General features: G+C 50.8%; 1 protein-coding gene across 1 annotated transcript; it reads right to left on the bottom strand.

Moving 5' to 3' along the window:
- Nucleotides 1-3,015: 3,015 nt before the first annotated feature.
- GAST (gastrin) lies at nucleotides 3,016-5,378 on the bottom strand. The gene is made up of 3 exons (XM_032322228.1): nucleotides 5,342-5,378; nucleotides 3,319-3,534; nucleotides 3,016-3,190 (listed from the first exon to the last, which is right to left on the bottom strand). The coding sequence occupies exons 2-3, from the start codon at nucleotides 3,527-3,529 to the stop codon at nucleotides 3,087-3,089; spliced, it is 315 nt and encodes a 104-aa protein (XP_032178119.1). The 5' UTR covers nucleotides 3,530-3,534; nucleotides 5,342-5,378; the 3' UTR covers nucleotides 3,016-3,086.
- Between the last annotated feature and the right edge of the window lie 10,454 nt (nucleotides 5,379-15,832).

The raw sequence follows: 15,832 nt of genomic DNA, 5'->3' as shown, positions 1-15,832 counted from the left end.
AATGTGGGGCTTGAACCCGTGGCAATGAGATCAAGAGCCGTGTGCTCTACGGACTGAACCAGCCAGGCGAGGTGCCACCTTGCACTGTCTCTCTCTCTCTCTTTTTTTTTTTTTTAAGATTTTATTTATTTATCTGACAGATCACAAGTAGGCAGAGAGGCAGGCAGAGAGAGAGGAGGAAGCAGGCTCCCTGCTGAGCAGAGAGCCCAGTGCTGAGCTCAATCCCAGGACCCTGAGATCATGACCTGAGCTGAAGGCAGAGGCTTTAACCCCCTGAGCCACCCAGGCGCCCCTTGCACTGTCTCTTTAACGTGGGTGGAAGCGTGATGGCATTTGCATTCTCGGCTGTGGCAGCTCAGTTTGGGCAGCTGACATCAGCTTAGGCTCGTTTGCTCTTGACCTGTTCTCCTTGCCCAAGACCAGCAGGGCTCTTCTTGGCCACCCGTAGGTCTCCAGTTTAGGAGCCCCATAGTCGAAGCTGTTGCTGCAAATCCTATGGGTTAAGGCTGCCTGGTGAGTAGGTCCACCTTGCCTCTGATGGTTAAGTGCTGCCACTTGGTCCCCTCTGCCCTGCAATTCTGTCATCCCCACTGACACTAAGTAACCTGGGTCCATAGCAGCATCTCCTATGTCAGCCCCGGGCTGCAGAGGACAAGCTCCGCTGGGCTGCTCAACAATACTTGCTTGTCCTCACCAACACGTTCCTTATGTCCTCCAGAAAAGGACTGGTTTTTGGATCCTTGCAGGGACCGGAGTCACATAGTGGATGCTCTTGTGTGACATGGCAATTCATTCCAGGGTGCCTGCTCATCTTTTGGCTCCTTCCTCGGTCCTCTGCTGGGGCAGCTTGGGCACTTTACTTGCTCCAGACTTTCAGGGAGTCACGCCCAGCAAGGCATGAAGATGGGCTCCGCATGTCCTTGCCAGGAGCTGAAAGCCTGACTCGTGGGAGACAGTCCTCCACTCCTGTATCAACAAACTCTCCCTACCCAGTCCCCAGCCCTCCTCCTTGGTCTGTCAGCCTCGAAAATCCCCTCCTGTGTGTGCTTCCTGGTTCCTTCTGTGCCATGTTTTCCGGCTTCTTCAGGACCTGTAGTATTTTGGGTAAATAATCCTGTTTCCACCATGTTTGGGACTGTGCTTCTGCACAGCCTAAGACTTGACCCTAGTTTTTGGTGTGGAAGCTCTGAAGGGAGGTGGGGGCCAATTGTGAGAAACATCACTTCACAAGACCTCTGCTTCAAGGAGGTCTGGGCATGGTCTCCAGGGATGGAAAAGCTGCTTTCCTCTGGCAAGGTGGAGACAATTCCTCCAGCCCAGAAGTTTCCTGGAAACCTGGGAGTTTGAAGTTCTTCAGGGCATTTTCTCAAATGTTCCGTGCATGGTTATCATGGTCCCATGCCTTTCATTCTAGGGCTTTGATGGGGAGACTTGTTGGGTCTCCAATGTCAGTTCCTTTATTATCTGACTTCTTACATTCAGATCTTGGGCTTGAGTTAATGGTTTGCTGACCTGGGCCCAACATTTTCTTGCTTCAGAAATCTCTGATCATTAGCGGTAGCCAATGGACACCACAGCCATAATCATCATCACTCTTCTGTCTTGAATGCTGAAGCAATCAATTACATCAGGGCCCCTATACCCCGTCCTGATGCACCAACAATGAGAATCTTAGCAGTGGGGTTGCCACAGTACTCCAGAGGTGGTCGGCACCTTGCTTAACACCAGCAAAGGGTCTGGCTAGTGAAGGATCAAATTCCAGAATCCCAAGATGACAGTGTTGCTTTCTACAACCCTTCTAGGACCACCTGTTTTCAGAGGAATTCCCCGGCCCAGAGGCAGACTTGGAAGTAAGGATTTGAGTTCAAATAGTTTATTTGGAGTGTGGTGATCCCAAAGACCACCGGTGGGAGCGTGCGCGTGCAAGACAGGGAAGGGAGGGCGGTCAACAAAGGGTGCCCTCGAGCAGCTTCTTGCTGTGGGTAAGTGGGGCTCAGTCCTGTGGGGGAATTCTGGGAGACAGAGCTGGATACACCTCAGAGTTACCCCGCCTGAGGGGTGAGGAAGCCGGGGTATTGAACTTCCCACTCTCAACTGTCACCAGTGCAGGGCTCCCTCGGGAGACAATCACTCCAGAGCATTTGCAGCCTGCTTTGCCTTCAGAAAGCCCTCAGGGGGAGCAGTGGCACCTGTTTGGGGAAGGATGCTGCTGATAGGCAGAGAACTATGAGGGAATATGGGGGTAGCATTGACAGTGCTTCTGCCGGCCACTCATGTGCCCATCTGATGAGTGTTTATGGGATACCTCCTGTTTTTGGAACCAGGGATACAGCAGGGAAGAGGGACGTGTGGTCTCCACTCTTACAGACTTGCCCTGCTACCTGGGGAGGCAGACAATAAACTAGCTGACGAGACAATGACAGGGTGTGAAGTGTGCTCTGGAGAGCAACTTCAGGGACTGTGGGGCCGTTAGAGGACATTGAGCACTGTGTATGAGGCAGGACGAGCAGAACAGGTGGGTCTTTCAGGAAGAGATGTTTCAGCCAAGACCCCAGGGAGAAAAAGGGCAGCCAGGCATATGGGTGCCTGGAAAAGCCTTCGGGACACAGGGAATGGTGAGGACAGATGTTCTGAGCAGGACCCAGCATGGCGCATTTGTGCAAGGAGAAAGGGAGAGAGGAGGAAGGAACAGGGCACCTGCCGTGAGGACAGCAGGCTGGCTTAGGGCTTTGGCAAATTTAGGTCTTCTCCTAAGTGTGACAGGGAGCATTGGAGGGTTAAAGCCTGGAGTGGCACAATTTGATCTGTCTTTTAGAAAGCTGACTCTGGTTGCGACCCCACCACCATTTCCCACCTGCATGAGTAGGTTCGGGGTCAATGTTAAGGTCTGGGGATACCCAGAAGAACAGGTCATGGTCCCTGCCCCCAGGGGAGTGCTCAGTTTTTCCCGCTGCCTCCACCCTATCCCCACCAACTCCCCTCTCTTGCCCCACACTTGACACAATGTGATCCATTGGAAGCTAGTTTATTTTGAGTGGTTTTTCATGGGGCTGGGCTGGGCGATGTCTGGGCTTTGAAGCTCCGTTCTAGGGACGCTGGTCGCCTTCCTCAGCACTGCGGCGGCCGAAGTCCATCCATCCGTATGCTGCTTCTTCTTCCTCCACCCACGGTCCCTGCTTCTTGGACAGGTCTGAGGGTCAGAGCGGGGGGCGGGGGGGAAACGTGAGGCTATGGGAAGGACATCTAGCTGCTGGAAACCAAGGCCAGGGCCAGCCCTGGCTGGGTGAGGCAAGCAGGGATGGCTGTCACAGCTCCTACCTGCCACCAGCTGTGGGGGACCTTGGAGCCCCAGCTGCCTTCGCTGGTGAGGGGCTGCGCCCAGCCGGTCCAGCCAGTGTGGCTCCAGGCCCCTATTTGCCCCTGGACCTGAGGGTGCGTCCTGCTGCCGGGAGCCGGGCTTCCAAGCAGCTTCAGAGAAGGTGGCCAGAGCCAGCGCCAGGATCAGCACACACACACACAGTCGCTGCATCTTGTCTGCAAAGGAAAGAAGGGCAGAGCTGCAAGATGGGGCCATCCAGGCACCCAGAGGCACAGGCCTGGACCAGATGGACTCTAGATCCCTCCTGCAGGCAGGTACCACGCTGTGTGGGGTGTGGACTGTCCCTCCGCTCACTTCTCCAGTTCCTGCCGACTCCCCCAGCTCCCCCAGCCTTGCCCCCTTTCCTCATCACCTCCCTTCATTACAGCAGTGACTTCTGTCGGAGAATTTACAACCTAGAGCAATGGTTTCCAAACTTCTACAGAATTTGAGGCTATGTGAGCGGCTCTGTAGCTGTTTCCCTCTTGTAATTTCAAGTGAGCTTTTATTTTTTATTTTTTTATTTTTTAAAAGATTTTATTTATTTATTTGACATAGAGAGATCACAGTAGGCAGAGAGGCAGGCAGAGAGAGAGAGAAGGAAGCAGGCTCCCTGCTGAGCAGAGAGCCTGATGCGGGACTCGATCCCAGGACCCTGAGATCATGACCTGAGCCGAAGGCAGCGGCTTAACCCACTGAGCCACCCAGGCGCCCTCAAGTGAGCTTTTAAATAGTCATATCAAGGGCACATTGCAGACGACCTGGTATCTCAGTGGAGACCCCCAGTGTATTCAGTGTGGGGTCGGGTCTCACCGTTTCTGTGCCGCCCGTGGAGGGAAGCTTCTCCCACCATTTTTGCTTAACTGAGGACTATCCTGTGATTGTAATGAAGCAGTTAAAAATTAAGCTGTTACCGTTTGCTCCTGTGTATCAGGGTGACCTGAGTTTGGGGACACCATAACACAGAAATAAACTGATACTCAAATGAATCTAAAATTCAAATCTAAAATTCTATTCTCAGCATTTGTGTTCTTTCAGTCTCATTATTCTGATTGGCGTTACCTTCTAGGAACACATTAATAGTAATAAAATAAGACTTTTATCTATTTTTCATAGCGGGGTTCTCTGTTAGATTTCCTTTGGAAAAGAAAGTGTTCTAGGTGTTAAAGGCGCCTGGGTGGCTCAGTGGGTTGAGACACTGCCTTCAGCTCGGGTTATGATCTCAGGGTCCTGGGATTGAGCCTTGCGTCAGACTCTCTGCTCAGCAGGGAGCCTGTTTCCCCTCCCCCTCTGCCTGCTTCTTTGCCTTCTTGTGATCTCTCTCCATCTGTCAAATAAATAAATAAAATCTTAAAAAAGAAAAAAAAGAAACAAGGTTAAAAAATCAGTGATCTAGAGCTACACTGGCCCATGCTGGCCACGTGTATTGTCCACTGTGGTAGCTAATAGGCAGATATAGCGCTTTACATTTAAATTAATTAAAATAAAAAATTCGTCCCCCAGGCTAGCCACCTTTTCGGTACACTTGTGGCTGGTGGCTACCATATTGGGTGGTGCAGGTACAGACCCCATCATCATGGAAAGTTCTTTCAAACAGCCCTAGTCTAGGAAAGAGCTTGAGATGGGATCCAGAAGCCCTGGGCTCCAGTTCCAACCCTTCCCAATAATTTGTGTCACTTTGGGCAAGTCACATCTTCTCGGCCTCAGTTTTTTCACCCAAGAGACGGGAGAAGAGACTTTGTTTTTCTCACCTTGCAGGGCTGGGATGAGCGTGGAGTAAGAGGGTTGAAGTAGCAAGTCAGCTCAAAGGAAAGGTATGGGAACGCCAGTGTGGGTTCTAGAGCTGAGACCTAGTCTGGCTCTGAGATAAAGGAAGGGTGGCAGCCTTGGAGACACAGAGACGTGAGCCTGGTACCTTGATGCAGGGAACTGTCCCATCAACCCTCTTCCCCGCCTCTCCACTCCCCTCCTGGGTGCTCTCACCTGCAGAGTTGGGAGGTGGGCGATGCTCTAGCCAGCCTGGTGCCTCTTCCTCTCTCTGCTCCTCCTGGTGCTCCTGCCCTGCCTTATAAAGCCCTCAAGGCCCCTCCCAAACCCCAGGAGGTCAGCCTCCACCACAGCAAGACAAAAGGGCGTGGGCTCAGGTCCCTCGCCGCTGCCCTGTCCTACCATTCATTCAGTCATCTACCAGGGGGGGAAGGGAGGGGAGTTGACCTTCCTGGCAGTGAGGGGCATGTGAGGGTGGGGGCCTGGCTTCAGCTGGGCATGAAGGCGGACAGGAGACAGACTTCCTGGGGTCAGGAACAGTGCCCCCCCGCCCGGACCTTGGGGTGCATCAGCCCTCCAGCTACATCCCCCTTGGGGGGCTGGTGAGGTAGTTGCACCGAGTGACCTTGGTGAGGAAGCATCTTTCATCAGACATTGGTGTTTGAAGAGCAGGGAGCGTGTGGATGTCAAGTCCTGTATCGATCCCCTGTCCCCTCTGCCCGGCTCTACAAACAGGACGTGAGCTAGTTATCGGGGGCAATGGGCCGTAGGCTGATGGCCCTGCCTGCTCCGCCTGGGCGGTAGCCCGATTGCCTCCGTCACCTCCTTTGCCTGGAAAACCCCAAGTGTCCCCCGCCTTGTGCCCTCTGTGGCGGCTGGGTTCCTGGGTTCCGCTGGCAGCTCCACCTCAGCTCCGCCCGTTCCACCAGCCTCTTGCAAACCCCCACCCAGGGCTGATTCTTGCAGCCTTCTGCAGCTGGAGGCTCCCTCCTTTTGTCTTCCAGGGAAGATGGCAATCTGTGTCATGCATTCACAACTTTTCAATATAAAAATACACCTTCAAGTGGTTAGCAAAGAGACTGAATGAAGGGTTTGCCCAAGATGTGCCAGAACACTAACTAAAGAGTACGCTTGTTGACTGATTTGATAAATTGTCACCTCGACCTCTTTTAGACAGACGTAACGAGCTCTAGGCTGCTTTTGACTTTTCCGAGGTTGACGTTAGAGATTTTGCTTTTGTTCATGCGTCATCGGGGCCCCTTCTTGTCTGGGGGATTTCTGATGCCCCTTGGGTCCTGGATGAGGGGCAGTGGTACCCATGCACAGCGACAGCCTTGCTGAGAATTAACAGGTGATGCCGCAAGCTGTGAGGTGTCCATGGCAACCAGCAGCCGAATGTTCTGGTGAATAACCCAGGGCCTGGCTTGGTGACTCGGCAGATGGAATTAAGCGAAAACGACAAATTCAGTGCAGGGATTGGTGATAATGAATTGAATCCAGAGTCTTAGAGATGGAAGGGCCTTTGCGGGGGGCTTGGCAGCCGGTGGTGTGAGGAGCAGCTCTGTTCACGTGCTAGAGGAATAGAGATGTTCGTGTTACCATGGTGATGGGAAACAAGAAGCTCTCTGTGGAGCCTTAGTTGTACCAGAACCCAAGATTTCGCCTGTGGAGGGGGTTAGGCAGCCCTCCACCTGCCACCCCGGCTGTTTTTCGCAGGCTGGTCACACCAGGGCTGGTGAAAGCAGCAGACAGAAGCGGGTACCCACTCAGCAGGTGATGGTCCCCGCTGACTGCGGGCACTGGCGGCCATGCAGGGAGGGCTCTGCTCAGAGTTGAGAGACAGCTCTCATCCCGAGGTGCTTCCAGTCACGAACCTCCATGTTCTGTTCTCAGGAAAACCTTGTTCAATGGGAAACAGAGGGGTTTCCAGGCCCTGCCCTTTTCCAGATGTTGAACTTTGAGTAGATATCTCCTCCTCTCTGAGCTATTTTCTCCTTCAAGAAACAAGGAAAATAACTTGGGTTGGAGGGGAGCATCTTGTGAAGGTGATGTACATAAAGCACCATGCACAGTGCCCAGAACATCTCAAGCACCTAATTTGTTTATGGGCCTCAGTTAGCCTCATCTGTGAAATGGCAATCATTCATTCCTACCTCATTGAGCTGATGTGAAGGGGAAATATAACAAGGTCTACGCACACACTTTGCACACACATCAGAGAGCTTCTCCTTTCCCAAGACTTAGGAGGGTAGTTCCCTAAAAAGTATGGTCTGTGAATCTAAGTCTTTCCCTCCTGCTGGCCACGACTCAGAGGGACACTTGTCTTGGGTTGCCACTGAAGAGGGGGCAGTGATGGAGCCTGTGGAGGCTGGACATCTCAGAGGCCAGCACCGACTGGTGTACAGAGGATGTGGGAACTGGTGAGGCCAGGATAGACTCCTGGCTCCGGTATTCTGACTTGCTGGGTGACCAGAAAATCCAGTTTCTGAGTCTATAAATTGAAGACCAGATCCCAGACCCTGGGGTCAGTGCCCTCCCTCTCTCTGCGGACCCTGCCCGTGTTTCCACAATAGTGACAGTGCTGTGTGACAGGCTCTTTGCATGAATAAATGTGGTTGCTGTTTCCCATTGCCCTTGGATGTAAGTACTAATGTGTCCCTATTCCACAGATGAAGAAACTGAGGCTCACACAGGAGAATAGTCTCTATCCTGAGTTTACAGGACCAAGGAGACCTGCACCAGAAATCCTGGTTCTGGGATCTTTCTCCTCCCAGGAGAGGTGTGGTAGGCAGAATCATGGTGCCCCAAAGATGTCCATACCCCAGTTCCTGGGACCTGTGAATATATGAGGTTACACGGCAAAAGGGACTTTGTAGATGTAATTATAGACTTTAAAGTAGGGAGCTTGGGATGCCTGGGTGGCTCAGTGGGTGAAAGCCTCTGCCTTCAGTTCAGGTCATGATCCCAGAGTCCTGGGATCGAGCCCCATATCAGGCTCTCGGCTCAGCGGGAAGCCTGCTTCCTCCTCTCTCTCTGCCTGTCTCTCTGCCTACTTGTGATCTCTGTCAAATAAATAAATAAGAATCTTAAAAAAAAAAAAAAAAAAGAAGTAGGGAGCTTATCCTGGATTATCTGAGTGGACCCCATTTAACCAGATGAGCCCTTAAAACGTTCTTTGGCAGGACGCCTGGGTAGCTCAGTCTGTTGAGCGACAGGTCATGATCTCGGGGTCCTGGGATCGAGTCCTGAGTTGGGCTCCTTGTTTAGCAGGGAGCCTGCTTCTCCCTCTGTCTCTCCCTCTGCTGTGTGCTTTCTCTATCTTTAACAACAACAATAAAAAATAAAAACCAAAAAAACCAAACCATGTCCTTTGGGTAAAAGTGGAATTGATGTGGCTAAAGGATAAATCAGAGATTCGAAGACTGAGGAGGATTGCACCTACCCTTGCTGGTTTGAAGTTGGGAGAGGGAGGGCAGCAGGTTGAGGAGAGCAGGTGGCCTTCAGGAGCTGAGAGAGGCCCCCAGCTGAGGCCCCAGAATGCAAAGAACTGAATTCAGCCAACAATCCGATGAGCCTGGTAGTGGGTTCACCCAGAGCCTTTAGAATGGAACATAGCCTTGGGGATGCCTTTGTTTTGCCCCAGGGACCCACACTGTACCTGGGACTCCTGACCCATGCAACGGTCAGAGAATGAGTTGGTGTTGTCTTAAACTTCTAAAGCTTGTGGTGATTTGTTATGGCTGGAAAATACCCAGGATTCTGGCCTCATGGAGGTTTCCTTCAGTCAGAACTGGCCCTGTGTGAATTTGTGTGGGATTTTCCAAATATAGGTAAGGAGGGTGTTCGTCAAAGTACTGGGCCGTGGGGCACCTGGGTGGCTCAATGGGTTAAAGCCTCTGCCTTCGGCTCAGGTCAAGATCCCGGAGTCCTGGGATCAAGCCCGGCATCAGTCGCTCTGCTCAGCAGGGAGCCTGCTTCCTCTTCTCTCTCTCTCTGCCTGCCTCTCTGCCTCCTTGTGACCTCTGTCTGTCAAATAAATAAATAAATATTAAAAAAAAAAAAGTACTGGGCCATTCCCCCATTCCATTTTCCTTCCAGTTAGTGAGCACCTGCTGTAAGTCAGGAGGAGGCGAGGCCCTGGGGATAAAAGGTGACTATGACTGGCCCCTTCATGGCTTGGTGGCACTGAGATTCCAGGGGATAGGGGCACAAACAATAGACACAATAACAAGAGTGGGGAGGACGGTCCCTGGGGAGAGAGAACCCCCCGGGGGGCAAGTCTGCTCTCGGGACCACACTCCCACCGGCCAGGACTGGCCCTGGCAAGCAGTGGTACTGGGGCTCCCACCTGTTGTACTGGGGAGCTGCAAACTGTGCGAGGCTGCCCGGGGCTCCTCACTGATTATTGATGGTGGACAGGGGAGAGGCTGAGGATGCCTCTGTGCCTCAGGCAGTGAGGCCTGGGGAGGGGCGAAGGTGCTGGGACAAACAGTGACACCTGGGAGGTGTTCATGGCAGCAGCAGGGGCGTCTGTGGTCCCTCCCCGGGAAGGGGGGCTGCGGAGGAGGAAGTGGGTTCACGACTTCTGGCTTTACCTGCTTTCCCAGGCTGGTAAGGGAACAGGACCAAGAGGACAGCCCACAGGCTGCTCTCAGGCAGAGCTGGAGAGGGTGCCCTGGGATGAGCTCAGGGGCCAGGTGACCCGCTCAGCTGGCTGGGAGGGAGAGCAGAGGGCACCCCACGTTCCAGCCTCGGTCTCCTCTCCCTGGTCCCCCTCTCTCCTTCTCATCTGATGCCCAGCTGTGCCTTTGGAGCGGTGGCTTTCAATCCACTCCTCATGTTAGGATCACCTGGGGGAGCCCTAAACCCACCCCCACACCCAGGGTGCTCATCAGAAGGCTTTTCAAATCAGAAGCAAGGGTGAGACCCAGGGGGTGGCTGGAGTCTGGGTGCGGAATTGGTGTTTGTGCACGTGGGAGGCCAGGACTAGGAGGCTTTGCCATTCTGGGCTGAACCCCAGCTTTGGCACTCCCTAATTGCGATCTGAGGCAAGTCACAGATTTGGGACACCCCTCCCCCCCAGACATTTACCTGGGAGGGCCATGGTGAGGGATAACAGAGACACCTGTAGCATTCACTTGGTCTCTGCCACAGGGTAAGTTCTCTGTAAGGCTGTCATCATTGGTATTTTCAGTACCACAGCCTTACTTGCCCCTCCTCCGTGCTGCTGCATCCTGCTGACTTCCAGAATATTCTACCCTGCTTTCTTTGATTATTTTCTTCTCTACTCTTTCCTGTAATAGTCCCTAGAGCCTTCCCTCACAGAGCCCATCAGAAGCATAGTGGGGGCTTGAACCTAGACAGATGGATTCTGTAAGCGTTAAGAAAATCCTTTCCGGCGGCGCCTGGGTGGCTCAGTGGATTAAAGCCTTTGCCTTGGGCTCAGATCATGATCCCTGCATCCTGGGATCGAGCCCGGCTTCCAGCTCTCTGCTCAGCAGGAAGCCTGCTTCCCTTCCTCTCTTTCTCTGCTTGCCTCTCTGCCTACTTCTGATCTCTGTCAAATAAATAAATAAAATCTTAAAAAAGGAAAAAAAAAGAAAAGAAAAGAAAAAAAAAGCCTTTCCTTGCTGCTATCCCGCTTTCTCTACAGTGAGCCTTCTCTTCCCTGTACTCTGTAATCTGTGAAGCCAGTGAGTGGGGTTGGTTGGAGTGGCAGATTTGGGCCAGGGAAATGAGGGAGGTTTTGGTAGCTGATTTCACCTGTAATCTTACCTTTTTTTTTTTTTCTTTTAAGATTTTATTTATTTGTTGGAGAGAGAGACACACACACAGTGAGAGAGGGAGCACAAACAGGGGGAGTGGGAGAGGGAGAAGCAGGCTTCCTGCTGAGCAGGGAGCCCGATGCGGGGCTTGATCCCAGATCTGCTGCTGCTTCTCCTTCTGCACCCTCCCACCTCACTCATGCTCTCTCTGTCACAAATAAATTAAAAAATCATTAAAAGATACATATATAAGCTCTATTTATTGAGATATAGTGCACATATCACACAATTCACTTTTTTTTTAACACCATTCACTATTTTTTCCATTCCCCCCCCCTTTTTTTTTTAGAAATTTTTTAAAAGATTTTATTTATTTATTTGACAGAGATCACAAGTAGGCAGAGAGGCAGGCAGAGAGAGAGAGAGAAGAGGAAGCAGGCTTCCTGCTGAGCAGAGAGCCCGATGCGGGGCTCGATCCCAGGACCCTGGGACCATGACCCGAGCTGAAGGCAGAGACTTTAACCCACTGAGCCCCCCAGGCCCCTCCATTCACTTTTTTAAAGCACACAAGCCAGTGGGTTTCGGCAGATCCACAAAGTGGCACAACGATGACCTTTATCTAGTTCCAGAATATTTGCATCACCCCAAAAGGAAAACCCCGTTACCCATTTGCAGTCACTTCTCATTCCTCCCCATCCCTCTGGAGGGAATGACTGGGAAATGAAAAAGTGGTTTTCAAATAACTGTTTGGGGAGTTGGCACCGCGGAGATCACCTTACGAGGAACTCCCTCCTCATCGACTGGTTGAAATTTAAAGCAGCTCTCTCAAATAGCACTCCGAAAGGAAACCCAAACCACTGGGTTCTAGAACCTTACAGCCACAAGAATTCTAAGAGATGGGGGAAGATGGGCCAAATCAAACAAAGATAAATTATTGACTTGTTCAGGCAGTCCCTGTCACAGGCTGAGTGTGACCCCTTGCCTAAGCATGACTGAAATAATTCAGGTGTTTGTACACTGATTGGTTTAGCATCTGACTCCCCCAGCTAGAGTGTAGACTCCGGGAGGAAGAAGGTGGGCTTTGGTTTTTCCATTGCTGACCTGTACTGAGCAAGTCCTCCGGAAATGGGAATGGGTGAGTGAATACGGCAGAGAGTTGTCTGGGGGCTCTGGGCTTGAGAGAGAAATGGAGGCTGGAAACAGAGAATTAGGATCATGAACACTGAAAGCATAATCAGTCATGACCCAGGGTGTGGCCACCACGGGAGAGGTACCGAAGGCTGAGACTGTCTTCATTCCTTTGGAACTCCTCCTACACTTGGAGAATGGAGAGACATTAGGTCCAAGCAGGTGGAGTGGTCACAGGGTACCGAATGGGAGACTTTATCGGAGAAGGAAAGAGGGCTGGTGTATGGTGCTCAGGGTTGCAGGAAACAATTGTAGGAGACGAGGACATCCAAGACCCTGTCCGTCTTCCCCTCCTAGAACGTAGTGTCCTTTCGGATCTTTGTTCGGGGCTACATTCTCAGTGCCTCAAAGGGTGGCGGGCACAGCTGGGATGCTGCATAGATACTTATTGAATGAATGAATGACTCATGCCATGAGAAGTGAAAATTAGCAGGTGAAGATTCTGTAACATCATGATTTGCTCTCCTTCCTTTGTGTTTCTACTTGGTGGATCCCGAGGGAAAGGGTGAATTAAACCAGTGGTTCTCAAAAGGGGGATGTGGGTTTGCCTCCCAGGGGCATTTAACAATGTCTGGAGATAATTTTGGTTGTCAGGCATGCATGGGAACGAGTGCTATCACCCAGCAGTGGGGGAGGTCCGAGATACTGTTAAACATCCTGTGATACACAGGTCAGGCCCTCTTCCCCAACACATAATTATCTGGGCCCAAATATTAATAGTGCTGAGTTAAGTGAAGCCCCTGGGTTACACGAACCCCCTGGTACTTGTCATAAGCCTGGGCAAGCTCTTCGTGAATCGGTCCACACGAATGTTTTCTATCCTGCATCCAACACAGCAACTGAGCTCTGTCTCAGTGAGTCTTGACTCTTTTGGATTCAAAATCCCTGTCCTATCAACAGTCTACAGGACCAACTTGGGATCTTTAGATCTTTTTAGATCTTTCTCATCATATGCCAGCTGTATGCCCAGCATTTTAAGAAAAAAATTACTTGAAGTCGGTAAATTATGATCGGTTCCTTTAAAGTTCGACTTAAAAGATAATCTGTAATAATCATACCGTGCAAAGACAGCTTTTGACTTTCCCCAGTAAAAAAAGGTGACAAAACACTGTTTAAATTTAATTAGAAGGAAAAGCATGACTTCAGACAAATTAAAAAGCGATACTGCATCATGTTTGGTTCTGAGAAAAAAAATGTATCTTAAAATGTAGCTTTAGATTTTGTTATGTAATTAAAAAACAATCTAAGGGGCGCCTGGGTGGCTCAGTGGGTTAATCTGCTGCCTTCGGCTCAGGTCTTGATCCCAGGGTCCTGGGATCGAGCCCCGCGTTGGGCTCTCTGCTCAGCAGGGAGCCTGTTTCCCTCTCTCTCTCTTTCTCTCTCTCTCTCTGCCTGCCTCTCTGCCTACTTGTGATCTCTGTCTGTCAAATAAATAAATAAAATCTAAACAAAACAAAACAAAACAAAACAAAAAACAATCTAATGTTCATTGGGATCCCCTTATATTTATTATGGCTTTTGTATTATTTTTCCTGGGGGCGACAGAACAGGGTTTCAGATGTCTCACACGCAGGCACATTGTGAACGGCACTACAGAGATGCAGGGTGTCTTCAGTTCCAGCGAAATAGAAGTCAAATTAGTTCTAGCCAGCACTGTATTTTCTCCTTCAGCATTATTTTTGACATCTGGGAGACCTCTTAATCAGATGCATGGGACTTGGAGGTCTGGTGGGCTTCGATGGGGGTGGATGGCTAGATCATCATCACTCATGGGCCACCCCCCCACCCCAGTGGTTCTGTCCTGAGGCTCTGGGGGCCAAGTCCAGGCTTGGTACCACTGCAGGGGCTCTCCAGCTGATCCCATGACAGCCAGGTCTCTGTACCTCTTAGCTAGTGCAATGAACCCAATCCATATTCAGCTCACAACTGTTGCTTTCCACACTGTGACAGTTTTTGTGTGTTTTATATTTTAAAAGATTTTATTTATTTAAATAAATAAAAGCGAAGGAGGGAACACAAGCAGGGGGAGTGGGGAGAGGGAGAAGCAGGCCTCCCACTGAGCAGGGAGCCCGATGTAGGGCTTCATTCCAGGACCCCGGGATCATGACCTGAGCCCAAGGCAGACACTTAACGACTGAGCCACCCAGGGACCTCTTTTTGTGTGTTTTAAATGCACATCTAAAACCATAATAGAAAATGCACTTATAAAAATTAAAAGTCATGGGGGACCCGGCTGGTTTAGTCGATGGACTATGTGACTCTTGATCTCAGGGTTGTGAGTTCAAGCCCCACGTTTGGTGTAGAGATTACTTAAAAATAATATCTTAAAAAATAAAAGTCATAATATTACTGTCTTTTTTTTTTTTAAGATTTTTATTTATTTATTCGACAGACAGAGATCACAAGTAGGCAGAGAGGCAGGCAGAGAGAGAGGAATGGAAGCAGGCTCCCAGCTGAACAGAGAGCCCCATGTGGGGCTCGATCCCAGGACCCTGGGATCAAGACCTGAGCCGAAGGCAGAGGCTTTAACCCACTGAGCCACCCAGGTGCCCCTATTACTGTCTTTTTTTAACCAGTTTGCAGACCACAATATGAGGCCTGCTAATTTTATGGTTCAAACCCGTGCTTCTCAAGCTTTGCTAAGTGCCGATTGTTAAAACGAAGATGGCTTCAGGGAGTCTGGAGTCGGGCTTGAAATTCTGTCCGTCCAACGAGCTCCCAGGGGACACTGAGCAGCAAGAGTCTATAGTTCTGGGGCGCCTGGGTCGCTCAGTCGGGGTAGAGTCTGCCTTCGGCTCTCTAGTGATCCTGGGGTCCTGGGATCAAGTCCTGTTTCGGGCTCCCTGCTCAGGGGGGAGCCTGCTTCTCCCTCTACCTGCCGCTCCTCCTGCTTGTGCTCTCTCTCCGTCCCTCTCTCTCTCTAACAAAGAAATAAAGAAAATCTTAAAAAAAAAAAAAAGTGTCTGTAGTTCTGTCTCGAAGGTGGACCACGAAACCTAGGTAGGTCACAGCTCTCTGCATTGACCTCATTCTTGTTTTCTCTTGCTGCACAGAAATGGACAATCAATGACTTGACACACAGGGAATGACAGTCACGTTTATGCCCCGCATTAACATTTCCAACCTCTGTGCTCCCTGTGCTTCCTGTTTTTAGCCGATTGTTCATTCTAGGTATAAATTGACCATCAAGTACTAAGATTAAAGACAATTTAAACTGGGCGACGGCCTGGGCTGCTGAGGCGGGGTGGTGGCTGACGGCTGTGGCTAGCGCGGTCTGTGTACCTTCTGGCCGGCACACACTCGGTTTGGGAGCTGTTTAGAAATATCTTTAAATAGTTATTCATTTTCAAAGTCGATATTGGAATAGGCACGTTTCTGCTTGGAGTGCTGTGATTGAGAAAACTTTGTTAATCCTGGGGCTGTGTGAGACTGGGGAGGAAACCACAGACCTGTGAGTCTTAGCTGGTTTGGGTAACGGGCTCTTTTAAGAATCTGATAAAAGCCGTGGACAGTTCTTCTTAAATATTTTTTATTTGACAGAGAGAGAGGGATCACAAGTAGGCAGAGGGGCAGACAGAGAGAGAGAGGGGAAAACAGGCTACCCGCTGAGCAGAGAGCCCGATGTGGGGCTCGATCCCAGGACCCTGGGATCAAGACCTGAGCCGAAGGCAGAGTCTTAACCCACTGAGCCACCCAGGCACCCCATGCCGTGGACAGTCTTACCAGAACATGCCCACATGTACCTCACACACAA

The sequence above is a fragment of the Mustela erminea genome, chromosome 18, assembly GCF_009829155.1.
Source record: "Mustela erminea isolate mMusErm1 chromosome 18, mMusErm1.Pri, whole genome shotgun sequence".
NCBI classification, from domain to species: Eukaryota; Metazoa; Chordata; class Mammalia; order Carnivora; family Mustelidae; genus Mustela; species Mustela erminea.
This window is presented reverse-complemented; position numbering and strand designations above follow the sequence as displayed.

Bases quoted from the DNA above. Each gene is read 5' to 3' on its own strand.
- GAST (XM_032322228.1), bottom strand. From the start codon at position 3,529: ATGCAGCGACTGTGTGTGTGTGTGCTGATCCTGGCGCTGGCTCTGGCC. The intron at 3,191-3,318 runs GTAGGAGCTGTG...TCTGACCCTCAG, and splicing joins TCCCCCACAGCTGGTGGCAG to ACCTGTCCAAGAAGCAGGGA.